The 14358-nt window shown below is 36.2% G+C and overlaps 1 protein-coding gene across 1 annotated transcript in view; it reads left to right on the top strand.

Annotated features, from left to right (window-relative positions):
- The window catches only part of FAF1 (Fas associated factor 1), a 292045-nt gene that overhangs the window by 142202 nt on the left and 135485 nt on the right, over window positions 1–14358 (top strand). The window contains exon 8 of the mRNA XM_084872908.1: window positions 2402–2488. Within this exon, the coding sequence (XP_084729034.1) occupies window positions 2402–2488 (87 nt within the window). The remainder of the gene's footprint in view (window positions 1–2401; window positions 2489–14358) is intronic.

The following is a 14358-nucleotide window of genomic DNA, read 5'->3' as shown; positions in this document are numbered from 1 at the left end:
GTATCTAGATTGCATAATTGAAAAATAACTTTAAGAAAGGATTTCTTGGGGCCTTGAGCCCTAAGTTGTCTCATACTCCTCTCTTCTTTCCTTTCCTTTTATTAATATAATACTTTGGGTTTATGGACCACCTTTCTCCTTAAAAACACTAATGTTTAAGCATGACAAAAATCGTCTTTGCTAATAGATGTGGACAGAGGTTGAATTTGGCTAAATTGTTGTGTTGATAAAGACTAACGAAAATTTCTAAACTTTATGTGACTGGTCATAAACAAAATACTGCATGGTAGACTGGCCATTGCCAAGAACCTTTGAAGAAAAGTTGTTTGTTTGAATTGAGTAGGGATCAAGCCATTCCTCCAAGCTCCTCAGTTCTCATTTACTAAGTCTTTTTTCACAGGTGTACATTAGAGATAAAAAGCAGATTGAGTTCCACATTGTGTTTTTGTTTTTTCCTTTCCCAGTGAATATATATGTCTCTATTTCACTGGAAACGTAACTTAGATGTGTTTATGTGTAACAAACAGAAATGTGAGACAAAATGCTGTAATTGGACATTTAAAAACATAAATGAATACTGCTTGTTTTCTATAGTGAAGCCTTACTGTACAAGATACAAAGTAGGGCAAAAGGAGGTTTGCATTTGAAACTTCCTTTTGCCCCACCCTGTGTTATGTGCAACATTCAATATTAGCTTCATTTGTTACAGCAGTTTAATCCCATAACTAACCTGAAGAGTTAAGTCCATTCTGAACAATTTGATAATTTATCTTATTTGTAAATATGAAACAAAATAGAATTTTCATAAACTGTTTAAAACTGAAAAAAAAAATACTTCTTAATTAGTGGATAACACAGAATTTAATCTTCCAACACTTTATTCTGATAAATTACCTCTTCTTCTAAAATGAAAGCTATAATATTACATGTTGAAAATTGATTTTCATCTTTAACAGTATTAAAAAATATAAAGTATCATTACCGTATTGTCTTTTTAGGAAAGGCCTGAATAGTGTATTTGTAGATGCCATCCAGTTAACAAATATTCTATTGAAATAGTTTTTAATTTGGATGATTTCAAAGAAATAATCTGTGTTGTTTTATTAGTTTTTACATCTTTGAAGCTTACACCAAACAATAAAGAAAACTTGAGGTTTTTTCATCCCACCTGCTCCTCCCCTTCAAAAAAAACCCACTCTTTTCTCCTACATAGAAACTTGAATCATATCTTTTGTTTGAATTATTTTACATTGAACCATTTAAAAAAATTATAAGATTATTAAGAAATTTGTAATTATAGTTTGTCCTAGTTATACTATATAGCTGAAGTTTCTTAAATGAAAAGAAACTTGAAGCCATCCAGGATTATATAAAAACAATCAGCAGCAGGGGGTGGTTTTCTTCTTTTATTCTTACGTTCAATATTATTTTGTACTAGAAGCCCAGTGCACGAATTCATACACCAGTGGCTTGGCCTGCGGGATTCAGCCAAAACCAGCTTTTTGGCATCCCAGATTGTGAGAAGGTGCAGGCCAGGCGGAGGGACCCCACTGGTGCACTGTCTGGGACAGAGGGATATGGGAGGTTGGCCAGCCAGGGAGGACTGCGGGAGGGTTCCAGGGCATGTCCAGCCCATCTTGCCCAGTCCCGATCTGACAGACCTCAGCAGCAAACTAATTACTGGTTGGAGCATCTGCCCCCTGGTGGTCAGTGCACATCATAGCGAGTGTGGTTGAGGGGCCTTAGCATATCATTAGCATATTACGCTTTGATTGGTTGAACAGCCAGCTGGTCGACCAGACACCTATTAGCCTTTTATTATAAAGGATTAGTTTCAGGTATGCAGCATAATGGTGAGACAGTCATATTCTTTACAAAGTGATAATCCCAATAAGTCTAGTATCCATCTGACACCATAGATAGTTATTAGAATACTAGTGGCCCAGTGCACGAATTCATGCATATTGCAAGGAAATTAATTAGAAGAAATATTTTAATATCGCTATTTGTCATTTCTCTATAAAAGAAGTGTCAATCAAATTGATCAACAATGACAAATGGAAACACATGTGTGCGATTGGCGCCAGTGAGAGCTTTATCTGTATTGCACAGATATAGAACAAACTTGCTTAATTAGACCTGCTTTCTGATTTAGCTAAACTTTTTCCAGCCCAGGGAAGCAATCCCAACTTCTCTTTCAGGTAGTTATCAGCAACACAGTAAATATCAACACGGAGCAGATTACAATTTTTTTTCTTCTGACTATGTTATCCTAGTTTCTAATGCTTGTTTTGAATCTAGAAGAAAACAGAGGAAATACAATGTTGTCACATAAGTTGGCAATTATCCTAAGTCATATGGAAACCCTATTTTTAATTGCAGTATCTCTTTCTTTCTTCAGGTAAAAAGAAATGTGTATGACCTTACGAGTATCCCCGTACGCCATCAGTTATGGGAGGGTTGGCCAGCTTCTGCCACAGATGATTCAGTAAGTGACCATTCGTCTCTCTTTTGCCACTTTCAGTCTAATTGACTGTGATAATAAGCAGAATAAAGCTTTGAATATTCCACTGAAAAAATTTATAAATCAAATAATGTGAAAATAAGAGTTGTAATAATTTGAGTTAACTTGCAGAGCAGATATCATAAGTGAAGTATACCAGCTTTCTGTTGATAATATTACAGTATCAATATCAGGAACTAATGCTGCTTGATTTGACTTAAAATTTTCCTTGATCAAAAGAATATGGTCAGCTATTACTGATGAAATGTCCCAATCACAAAATTATTTCCCCTAAATTACAGATATCTTAAAGTCAATCAAACTGTTACATATTTAATTTTCAAAGTACATTTTCTATAGTAGACTGGTACTTTAAAAAATAGCTGAGTTTTACAGTTAATGTTAATAGCATCTTATTCTTAAATATACCCATACTTTCCACTACTATAAAAACCGGAAGAAAAGGTTTAGTCTGTTATTTTTTACCTGTTATTATATCTACTTACAATGATTTTCCTGTTATATATTTGAAACCTTTCCTATCTCTGCCCTATTTATAAGTGATTTTTTTTTTTCAGAGAGTAAGTTTTATCATCTAAGGAGGCCAACTAAAATTACATTTTGGTCATTTTTACCCATAATGTTGGTTTTTAATCAAATACCACCCTCCCCCCCTTTTTTAAAGTACAAAATGAGAATGTTTCAAGAATTCTGAAGTTAAATCTGATTTTTAAAATAAGACCAAAAAAATAGTTTTGTATTTTCTAGTAAATAGTGTGTTTCTGTTTGGGTAATAATTACTCCTCCTCTCTCAGCACTGCCTTTATACATTTTAATATGAGTGAATTTTTTGTGGATGTCAGAAATCTTTTTAAAACAATTGTGTATGTAGATGCTACTTGAATCTAATTATTCCACAGTCTAAACACTGTACCTTTGGGAATGCTTTGTGTATCATGAAACTTTAAAATCAGAAAATAGCAAAACTTTTTGAAAAGTATATCCTTCCAGGAAAAATAAATGTTTATGTGTAGGTATTTACATTTACTTCTAAACACTGATTTTGACATTGCTATTATAGTATCTCATTAGAATTATTGGTTGGTTGTCCATGGCTACAGGTAGCAAAGTGGTTGATGGTTTTAGTTTGTTTTTCTTTTTCCCTTTAGAGTGAGAAATTTGACGGAAAATGTATTACACTTAATTAAAAAAAAAATAAGAGTGTTTTCATAAATAATAACCTTATTTTTACCCAACATGAATAAACCAGAGATGTTCTTAGTATTGCCTAGTAACTACTACAAGAAATAACATTAATAGAAGAAAATAATTAAGATCTAAGTATTATATGTCACTTAAATTCACTGAGCTTCAGTAACCTAATTTGCAGCATTATTATTACGAGTTAGTGATAATATGTGTAAATACCTGACTCATAGTAGAAACTCAATACATGAAAGTCATTACAAGATGGCCACCACAGGATGGCCGGTAGAGGAGGGCAGTTGTGGGGGACCAGGCCTGCAGGGGAGGGCAGTTGGGGGTGATCAGGCTGGCAGGAGAGCACTTAGGTGTCAATTGGGCTGCAGAGGAGCGGTTAGGAGGCGATCAGGCTGGCAGGCAGAGTGGTAAGGGGCAATCAGGCAGCTAGGTAGGCGAGTAGTTAGGAGCCAGCAGTCCCAGATTGTGAGAAGGATGATCACGATTGCCAGTTGGGACCGGGCCTAAGCCAGCAGTCGGACATCCCTCAAGGGGTTTTATATTGAAGAGGGTACAGGCTGGGCTGAGGGACACTCTCCCCTCCCACCCCCACCCGCCCCGCCCCCCAAATTTTGTACACCAGGCCTTTAGTATTAACATAATGTAGAAAAGGATCACAGGCAAGAATTGACCAGTTTAAGCAAATGACATGCTATCTGAGATTTGCTTCAAGATAACCTATAGGGGTTGGGAATGATGTAGGATATATAAACAAATTCAGATTAGCCATCTGTTGATCATTGTTAAAGCTGAGTGATGTGTATACTGAGTTTATTGAAAATTTCTATAATAAAATGTTTACAGCAAAAATAACTGTCTGGCTCTGGCCAGTGTGGATCAGTTGGTTGGAGCATCATCCTGTACACACAAAAAAATGGGGGGTTTTATTCCTGATCAGGGCACATACCCAGGTTCCTGTTCAATCCAGGGTTGGAGTGCATATGGGAGGCAGGCAGTTGCTATGTCTCTCTTTCTCTTTCTCTCTCTCTGAGTGAATGAATGAATGAATGAATGAGTGAGCAAACAAATAAATAAGCAAACAAACAAACAAAATTGTTTGGTTTAAGAGCAAGAACGTGAGGTAATAAAGTCTGGAAATGCCAGACTACATGGAGTTAGAAAAGCCAAAACTGCTCTCTGATCCTACAGATTGAAACAGGCTTATCAGCTGCAAGTTCCAACAGTGATAGGCAAATTTAGTGAAATATTATAAACTAGAGGCCCAGTGCATGAAATTTCGTGCACTGGGTTGCGGGGGAGACATCCCTCAGCTTGGCCTGTGCCCTCTCACAGTCCAGGAGTTCTTAGGGGATGTCCTAAGCTGCAGTCTGGCCTCCCTCTGAGGGCGGTGACTGGACCAGCTGATCAGGGAATAGTACCTCCCCTGTCACACCACCACTGCTGCTTGGCTTCCCTCTGCAGGACATGACTGGACAGGCCAATCGGGATGTTGCCGATTCCCTGGCCCATCACCCCTCTGCCGCTGCTGGCCACCGGCAAACACTCCCCCTCCATCCTCCCCACCCCCCTCCCATCCCACGCATTGCTGTTCCCTCCCTCTGCCTGCTGGTATGTGCCTTGGCTGGCTGGTGCTGCCTGCTCACTGGCCCCACACCCCTGCTGACTGGTCGGTCTGCCAATCAGTCAATTTGCATATTACGCTTTTATTGTATAGGATTCTTCTGTTAGCATAGTGCCTTATACATTTTAGGTGTTAAATAATTGATTTGAGTTGACACTGTATTTTATGATACTCACGTTTTAATGATTGTCTCAACATTTACATTTTCCCTAAGCATTCTAACGCAATTTCATTATTACAGGAAAATAGGAAAGTGGCTAAAATTCACCATATCCAAGACTGTAATGTTACCTAGTGCTGTATCTAAGTCACAGCAAACACAAGAGGGAATCTCCATTAAGAGGCTTGATTCTTTTTGCCTCATTATTCCTATTTGCACCTTGTCCCAGAACCTGTGAAATGATTCCTGCCCTCGCCTCCCAAGAGCAAATGTTGCCATATTGGCAGGATGTTGCCTTGAGCTGCATGATTTGCTACAACAAAGATGTTTAGGGCCAGACTGCTTTTAACTGGTGCCACAGCAGACCCACTAGCTGCAGTGCTCGAGTTTTGACAAAAAAGTGATTTGCAATGATAGTCTCCTAAGGAGATCCTAGCCAAAGAAATGTCATGAAACCTTTCTTTCATTAGGACTTTAAAGCTCATGAAGCTGGTGCTTGTAACTTGTATTGTTGCAGGCGACGGTGTTTTTATACTTATTTAAATCACTGAAGTGGAGGCATCTGCTACAACACAAGATCATCCTCACAGCTTGGGGCATGAGTTGGGTACAGCTGAGAAATGTCAGCTGTGTAAACAGCCTGAAATGTGTTACCAACAAAAATATAATTAATTTCTTTCCAAGACAGTGTGCCATAACATAATACTTGGAATGGTTTAACTTTCAGAGAAAGCACCTGAACATTTTCTTCCCAGTGCCAGAGTAGAGGATTGGTTATAAAGGTCATTGAAAGTGAGGTTAGGTTGCACTTTTCCTGCTCAGTTGCAGAGATTTGCGTGGCTTGAAATATAGTATATTAACTTCAGGTACCAGTGGCTTCTGTAAATTTATGGAAATATATTAGATCAAGAAGTTAATAGGTTTGTGATGTTAGAACTGTTCTAAAATTAGAACGTTTTAGTAAATTTACAATTGTGGCAATGGTAGCACAATTGTAAATTTACTAAAAGTAATTTAACCCGTTAAAAATGAGTAAATTTTATAGCATGTGAAAGTATACATCAAATAAAACTATTTGTTAAAGAAGTTAATAAAAAGAACTAGATTAAAATACTTTTTTATTTATGTTTTTATGAAAAATACTTGGTCAAAACACAGAGATGTTTTTTTCAGTGGAATTCTCATTAACCTTTACTAAGCAAATAAGACAAAGACTTCTATAATTAGGTTCCTATAGCATCTTGAATCACTTCTCAACCTGTTAGGTTATAGTCTTTTGACATTTTCTGCACTACTCATTGAAGTCAACAATTATTTAAAGCATTGTTGCCCCATCTGCCCTCAGAGTTAAAATATTTTCTTTGCCTATAGTTATAATACTCTAATGGGATATGGGATACTGTATAAATTGTCAGTAACTCTTTCAGTTCCATTTGCATTCTTTCAGCAGGGAAGTAGGTATCTGGTGAATGTTTTCATGCTGTGACAGACAGTTCAAGTGTGAGAACAAGGAGTTGCAAGTAGGCAAAATCTCATTTTGCACTTTAACAAGGATGCTCTTGGTTTCCAAAGAGTTGAAATAATTTTAACTTTGTGCATTATGTCTAGACAGCATATTATAACACAGATAATATATATGTTTGTAGTGTATAAAAGTGGTGCTTTTAATAATGCTTACACTAGGAGGAAAAAATCCTTCTGTTTTTAATACCTTTTTTTTGTCATGTGCCCCCTCCCTTTGAGATTATTAATGGTCTGTGGTTCTAGCATTAACTGAGGAATGTTAAATCAGAATTTGAGAAATTACAATTTTAGAACCAGAGATCTTCAAGTGTGTGTAAGGAATCAGAAAGCTACTTATTAAATATTTTCATGTTAAAAAAAGAGATTATGCCGAGACCGGTTTGGCTCAGTGGATAGAGCTTCGGCCTGCGGACTGAAAGGTCCCAGGTTCAATTCCAGTCAAGGGCATGTACCTTGGTTGCAGGCACATCCCCGGTAGGGGGTGTGCAAGAGGCAGCTGATTGATGTTTCTCTCTCATCGATGTTTCTACCTCTCTATCCCTCTCTCTTCCTCTCTGTAAAAAATCGATAAAATATATATATTTATTTTTAAAAGGTATATTTTAAAAAAGAGATCATTTCTAAACAGAATCATTCACAGTAGCTTTTTTTATAAAACAAACATAAACCATACATACCCACCCCCCCCCTTTTTTTTTTTTTAATAAAAAAGAATTTGTGAATGAGATAATGTCATCAGATTTGATCCTTCTAATGGGGGCCATTTTCTTCTGTAGCTTCTCCCCAATACGTTGTGTTTGGCAGGTGTCAAATGATGTACATTTACCTGATCCTGGATCCCTGTCCTCCACTTTATAGGAGCTGCTGTCCAGATACAGACTCTCACAATTACAACATATTTACCATTCTGTAGTTACCTATTAAGTAAACTCATAAGCCTCCACTATAATCATTTCATCTGTTACTGCAAGGTAAATACTTCTGAAGTGCACAATCAGCCTTGCTTACTTATCTTCAATGGCAACCTAGTACTTGCTGATTGATTAAGTACAGATTTTTAAAAAATATATTTTATTGATTTTTTACAGAGAGGAAGGGAGAGGGATAGAAAGTTAGAAACATTGATGAGAGAGAAACATCAATCAGCTGCCTCCTGCACACCTCCCATTGGGGATGTGCCCACAACCAAGATACATGCCCTTGACAGCAATCGAACCTGGGACCCTTCAGTCTTCAGGCCCACACTCTATCCATTGAGCCAAACCAGGTAGGGCTATGTACAGATTTTTATGTTGGCATTTAAAACCCTTCATTTGTTGATCTGAAACGTCTCTTCCAGGTTTATTTCCTCATATAAGCCTAAAATAAATGCTCACTAAATATTTCTTGAATAATTGATTGAATGTGATACTATATATCTCAACTTTAGCTAAGTACTCATTTTTTTTTTTCAAATATACTTGGTGCTCTCTCCCACTCTGTGTCATTTAACCATACAATTTCTTCCACCTAGAATATCTATAGCAATTATCTCCTTTCTTTAAGATGTTTTATCTATATTCCTTTTACCAAGCTACCTTCTTCAGCCCAGTTAAAAATTAGTTTATATTTTTATTTTATCTAAACTCTTTTCATTTTTCCTTTTTTTGCTTTTACCTTCCTGCATTCTAATTTTGTCATCAGATGGGAATGGTTAAAAAAAAAAAAAAGTGGCTTCCCAGAGAAAGGGCCATCTAATTACACTTTAATTTGTATGCAGATATATTCTAAGATCCCCAATGGATGCCTAAGTCTTCAGATGGTACCGAACTTTGCATATCTACTTCCCCCCCTGGATAATACACTGGAGGCTCGGTGCACGAATTCATGCACCAGCCTGGCCTGTGGGATTAGGTTGAAACCAGCTCTCCAACATCCCCCAAGGGATCACGGATTGTGAGAGGGCGCAGGCCAGGCCGAAGGACCCCACTGGTGCATGATTGGGGCCGGGGAGGGATGTGGGAAGTTGACCAGACAGGGAGGTACAGCAGGAGGGCTCCAGGGTGTGTCTGGCCTGTCTCACTCAGTCCTGATCAGCTAGAACCCCGCAGCAAGCTAACCTCCTGGTTTAAAATTCTGTCCTTCTGATGGTCAATGTACATCATAGCAACTGCTCAACCAGTCAACTGTCTGGCCCTGGTGTTCAGTACTCATCATAGCAAACAGTTGAGTGGCCTTAGCATATTATTATCATATTGTGCTTTGATTGGTTGAACTGATGACTGGACACTTAGCATATTAGGCTTTTATTATATAGGATAACTTTCACTCAAAGGAAGTACTTTATGGCTTCTCTTTGGCATATCTGAATTGCCAGCAATACTACTCTGGTGCTTTGGGACCACACCATGAATCTGATAATTGAGACAGCTAAGTGACTAACAGGTGGCCAACATGTATAGTGTGGCTATTCTGGACGGGCCTGCAGGTGTGATTCATATCCCCAGTGGGACAGAGTAGGACAGTGCAGGATTTCATCATGCTACTCAGAATAAATGCAATTTAAAACTTATGAATTGTTTAGTTCTAGAATTTTCCATTTAATATTTTTGGACCATGGTTGTCCATGGGTAACTGAAACTGTGGATTTTGGGGGTGGAGAGTACTATAGTTGTGTTTTTCCCTTTTGTAAATTCTAACATTTGGGAGCAAGAACTATTTCCCTCATCTTTGTATGCTATGCAAGATAAAACATAGTGTTTTATTCATTCCTTCATTTGAATTGTGCAGAGCTCTGCTAAATTGAAATCTGTAAGAACAAACAACTTAATGAATTTGTATGATCATATAAACTTGATTATCTGTTTGAGAATTAGGTTTATATTCTTTCTAATAATAATTAAATTACCAAAATTCTGTAGTTGCAAATATAATAACAGTAGGAGGGGGAAAGCTATACTTAGCTGATTTGTACCAATGTGTGTTTGTATGTATGTGAAAGAGAGAGAGAGATAAATGAGCAGACCTATTCAAATTTGTTGAATCCCAATACAGCTATTATTTGGATAAGTTACTTAATATATGAATTTAAGTTTCCTCATCTGCAAAATGAGGATGATATTAACACCCTTGAAATGCTATTGTGAAGATTAAATTGATTACATAATTGGTTGAACCATATGAAATTGCCATTTATTAAAGACAAAATTAATGAATGTTAGCAATTTCAATTTATGTTGTATATAAAGTACATATAATTCAGGATTTGGCAATAATGATTGTCAGCCTAACGCCCATGCATCATCTGTTTTTATAAATAATCTTTTATTGGAATATAACCACATCCGTTTATTTATTTGTTGTATACAGTTTCTTTTATAATGTAACAAACAGCAGGTATATTTATTTGCCACAAAATCACGTGACCCACAAAGCCTCAAATAGCTGCTATTTGGTCCTTTACAGAAAAAGTTTGCCAACCTCTAGTGTAAGGTCTGGCATTTAGTAGGCACTCAACAAACATTAACTCCTTTTCCCTTGAGTAAGCCCCTTCTTTATATTGCATACACATGCAGAATCAGAAGCATTCTTTGAGTCGCTTCGGGGTCATCTTATGCTATTTAAATTACTATGCTAGCCTGTCCTAGGTCAGACAGATTCAGGTAATCTTTGGACATTTTTACTGGCTTTTTCTTTATTTGGCAAGGTCATGGATAATGTTGCTTCTGATGGTGATGAGACTCAGTAGCTTCAGAGGGTTCACTGCCCTTATCAACATATAGAGTCTTTTACAAATAACACAGGCAAAGTCTAAACAGACGGAAAGAACAGCATTGAAAGCAGTAAAAGAAAGTCTGAGTTTAAAAAGAATGAAAACTTATGAAATGGACTACGTCCTTAACAGAGAGAGTGAAAAATTCAGGAGGGTGGATGAAGCATTCAACGGACATATTTACTCAGTCAGTATGAGGAAGAAAAATGGAAGTGAGACAGCCTCCAGGAGGAAATATACAAGCACTAAAATCTGATGCTATAAACTGTTGCTTCTGTCCATGATGAGATGACTGTAATTGTAATTTTATTCCCTCTGTAAACAACCAGAAAATGGAATAAAATATGTGAAACAATTGTTTTTAGATATTAGACAATAGGTAGTACAGGATTCTGAAGAAGGAAACAGATAAGCCCTGTGGTAGTCTTACATTCTGTCTGGAGGCAATTCTGTCTCCCAGAGCAAGGAAAGGAAACTAAAACGGAACCTGGTGATTTTATTGAGTTTGAAGAGACTGAGAGTGGGGTTCATGGAGGTCAAGGAATCTAGACTTTGCAAGGTAGAGCACTAGCAGAGAAAAAGGTCCAGAAAACATAAGTTTCCCCCAGTTTTTAATTGAATACCAGTGTGTGCATGCATAAGATGAAGTTCGAAGGGGCTGGGTGAAAAAACAACTGCCCAATAAAAGAACAATTACAGTAAGTCGGAGCTGTAAGGCATACAATTCTTAGAGCTCACACAGAACTAGGAATTTGAGTTTCCACCAGCCATAGTAGAAACATTTCTAAACATAACAGTTTTCCAAAGGAGCGAGATGATTAAAAGGTAACTGCTTTTAAAACAGAGTTCAGCATCCAATCAAAAATTATTATGCATATAAAGAAGTATGAAAATCTAACCCATAACCAGAAGAAAATAAGTAAAAAAAAACAAAAACAAACACAACAGACATAGAAGTTACTTAGATAATGAAATTAGCAGATATAAATTTTAGCTATTATGAATATGCTCAAGAATTTAAAGGAGAAGATGAATTTAATGAAGAAATAATAAATATGTAAATGAGAATATTCTTGTTCTAAATATAACAATGTAATAGCTGAAATAAAATATTTTCTGGATGGGCTTAACAGCACATTAGAAACTGCCAAAGAAAAGACCAGTGCCAAGCCAGTGGTTGAGCATTGACCTATGAGCCAGGAGGTTGCAATTTGATTCCCAGTTAGGGCACATGTCCCAGGTTCAGGCTCGATCCTAGTGTGGAACATTCAAGAGGCTGCTGATCGATGGTTCTCTCTCATCATTGATATTTCTCTCTCTCTCTCCTTTTTCCTTCCTCTCTGAAATCAGTTTAAAAAATTTTATACACACACACACACACACACACACACACACACATTTGTTTGTTTGTTTGTTTGTTTGTTTGTTTATAGAAACGGGTATAATGTATTCTGTCTAGAATTCTTCCCATGAAGGAGAAGGGAATTTAAAAAAAGAAGAAAAAACCAGTGAACCTGAATATGTAGCAATAGAAACAGGGGGATGGGGGGTGGGGGGAGTGGTGGAATCAATAATAAATGACCTGTGGAACAAAATTCAAGCAGTCTGACATACATGCAATTGGAATCTTAAAAGAAGAGAAAAGTTAGGGTGTTGGAAAGAGGAGATCAAAATAAATAAAAAAAATTTGAGGAATTAATTTCTGAAATGTTTTCATATGTGATGAAAACTATAAAACTTATAGATCCAAAAAGCATAATGAATCCCGTGAAAGGTAAATACAAAGAATTCTACACTAAGGAGTTCATAATCAAATTGCTAAAAACAAGTGAGTAAGAGAAAAATTTCAAAACAGGCAATCGAAAAATACACATTACTCAGGAAAGCAGTTACAGATTTTAGATTTCTTGTCAGAAACAATGCAAGCTAGAAAACGGTACTGAAAGGTTAAAAAATGACAACTTAGAGTTCTATACCAGGTGAAATAATCCTTCGAAACTGAAGCCAAAATAAAAGCTTTTTCATACAAACAAAAACAGTATTTGGTGCCAGCAAACATGCACCACAAGAAGTATTAAAGGAAGATCTTTAGGCAAAAGGAAAACAATAGCAAAATAAATGGATCTATGCAGAAGAATGAAGAGAGTTAGTAATAGCAAAACAAGGGTTAAATATAAAAGACATTTCTTTCTGTTTTTAATTTTTTAAAAAGATTATTTATTTATTTATTTATTTATTTATTTATTTATTTATTTATGAGGGAGAGGAAAAGAAAGAGAGAAACATGGATATGACAGGGAAACCCATCATCTGTCTTCTGCATGCCTCCTTCCAGGCTCAAGCCCAAAACCTGGGCGGAGGCCCTGGCCAGAAATTGAACCAGCAACCTTTCAGATTTAAGGATAAGTCTAAATACATATAATATCCGTACATGGAAAATTACAGGTTATTGCTGAAAGAAATAAAGTCCTTAAAAACAGATATATTATGGTAATGTTTTGGAAAACTCTATATTTTAAGGTGGTAGTTCTTCCCATACTCATCTGTGGATTCACTGCAATCCCAATTTTAAAAATCTGGACTACTTTTGTAGAAATTGACAAGTTAATTCTAAAATTTATATGGAAATGTGCAGGACCTAAAATTTCCAAAATAATTTTGAAAAATTTGGAAAATGTATACTACCTTACTTCAAAAAATAATAATTTAAGACAATGTGGTATTTGTTTAAAAATAGACCAATAGGTTGGATACAATAGAGCATTCAGAAATAGATCTGTAAATATGTTGTAAAGTGATTTTGTGCAGTGATACCAACGTAATGAAATGGAGAAAAGATAGCCTTTTTTTTTTTTTTTTTTTTTAACAAATGGTGATAGCACAACTGGATGCCATAAGGCAACTTCAACCTTTACCTTATGCCATACACAAAAATTATCTCAAAATGGATCATAGACCCAAATGTAAAAGCTACAGCAGTAAAACGGTTAAAAGAAAATATAGGGGGAAATATTCTAAGACCCTGGGGTAGGAAAAAATTTATTAGATCACTAAAAGTCCTCACCATAAAAGAAAAAAAAAAGATAACTTGAAATTTTTGCTTTTCAAAAGATACCATGTAATAAAAGGGAGGAGAATTGCCACAGACTAGAAGAAAATATTTGCATAACATATTTGGTAAAGGGCCTATATCCTGATTATATAAAGAAGTCTTACCACGAAATAATGACAATTTTGGGAGTGACAAAATTTTTGATATTTTGACTGGGAGAGGTGTTCAGTGGTTAGAAGGATATATATGTAGGTCAAAATTCCTTGAACAAGTACACTTAAATAGGTATATTTTAACTAGTGTGATTTAAGATGAATATGTTTATCTGAAGCCATACTGGTAAATGAGAAAGTAAAATACAGAACCAGTATTCAACTCCAAATTCACTCCCTCCCTGGTGCCGGTATTCTTTCTCTGGTACCAGGCTATTTCTTATGTGTTCCATATTTCTCAGAATAATACCAGTTTTTAAATATCCAGTCTAATGTTTTTTCCAGATTGCACTCATACTGGTTTGAAGCTTTAC

The sequence above is a fragment of the Pipistrellus hanaki genome (genome assembly GCF_964339955.1).
Source record: "Pipistrellus hanaki genome assembly, chromosome: 2".
Taxonomy (NCBI): Eukaryota; Metazoa; Chordata; class Mammalia; order Chiroptera; family Vespertilionidae; genus Pipistrellus; species Pipistrellus hanaki.
The sequence above is the reverse complement of the archived record's forward strand: the minus strand, read 5'-3'. Positions and strand labels throughout refer to the sequence as shown.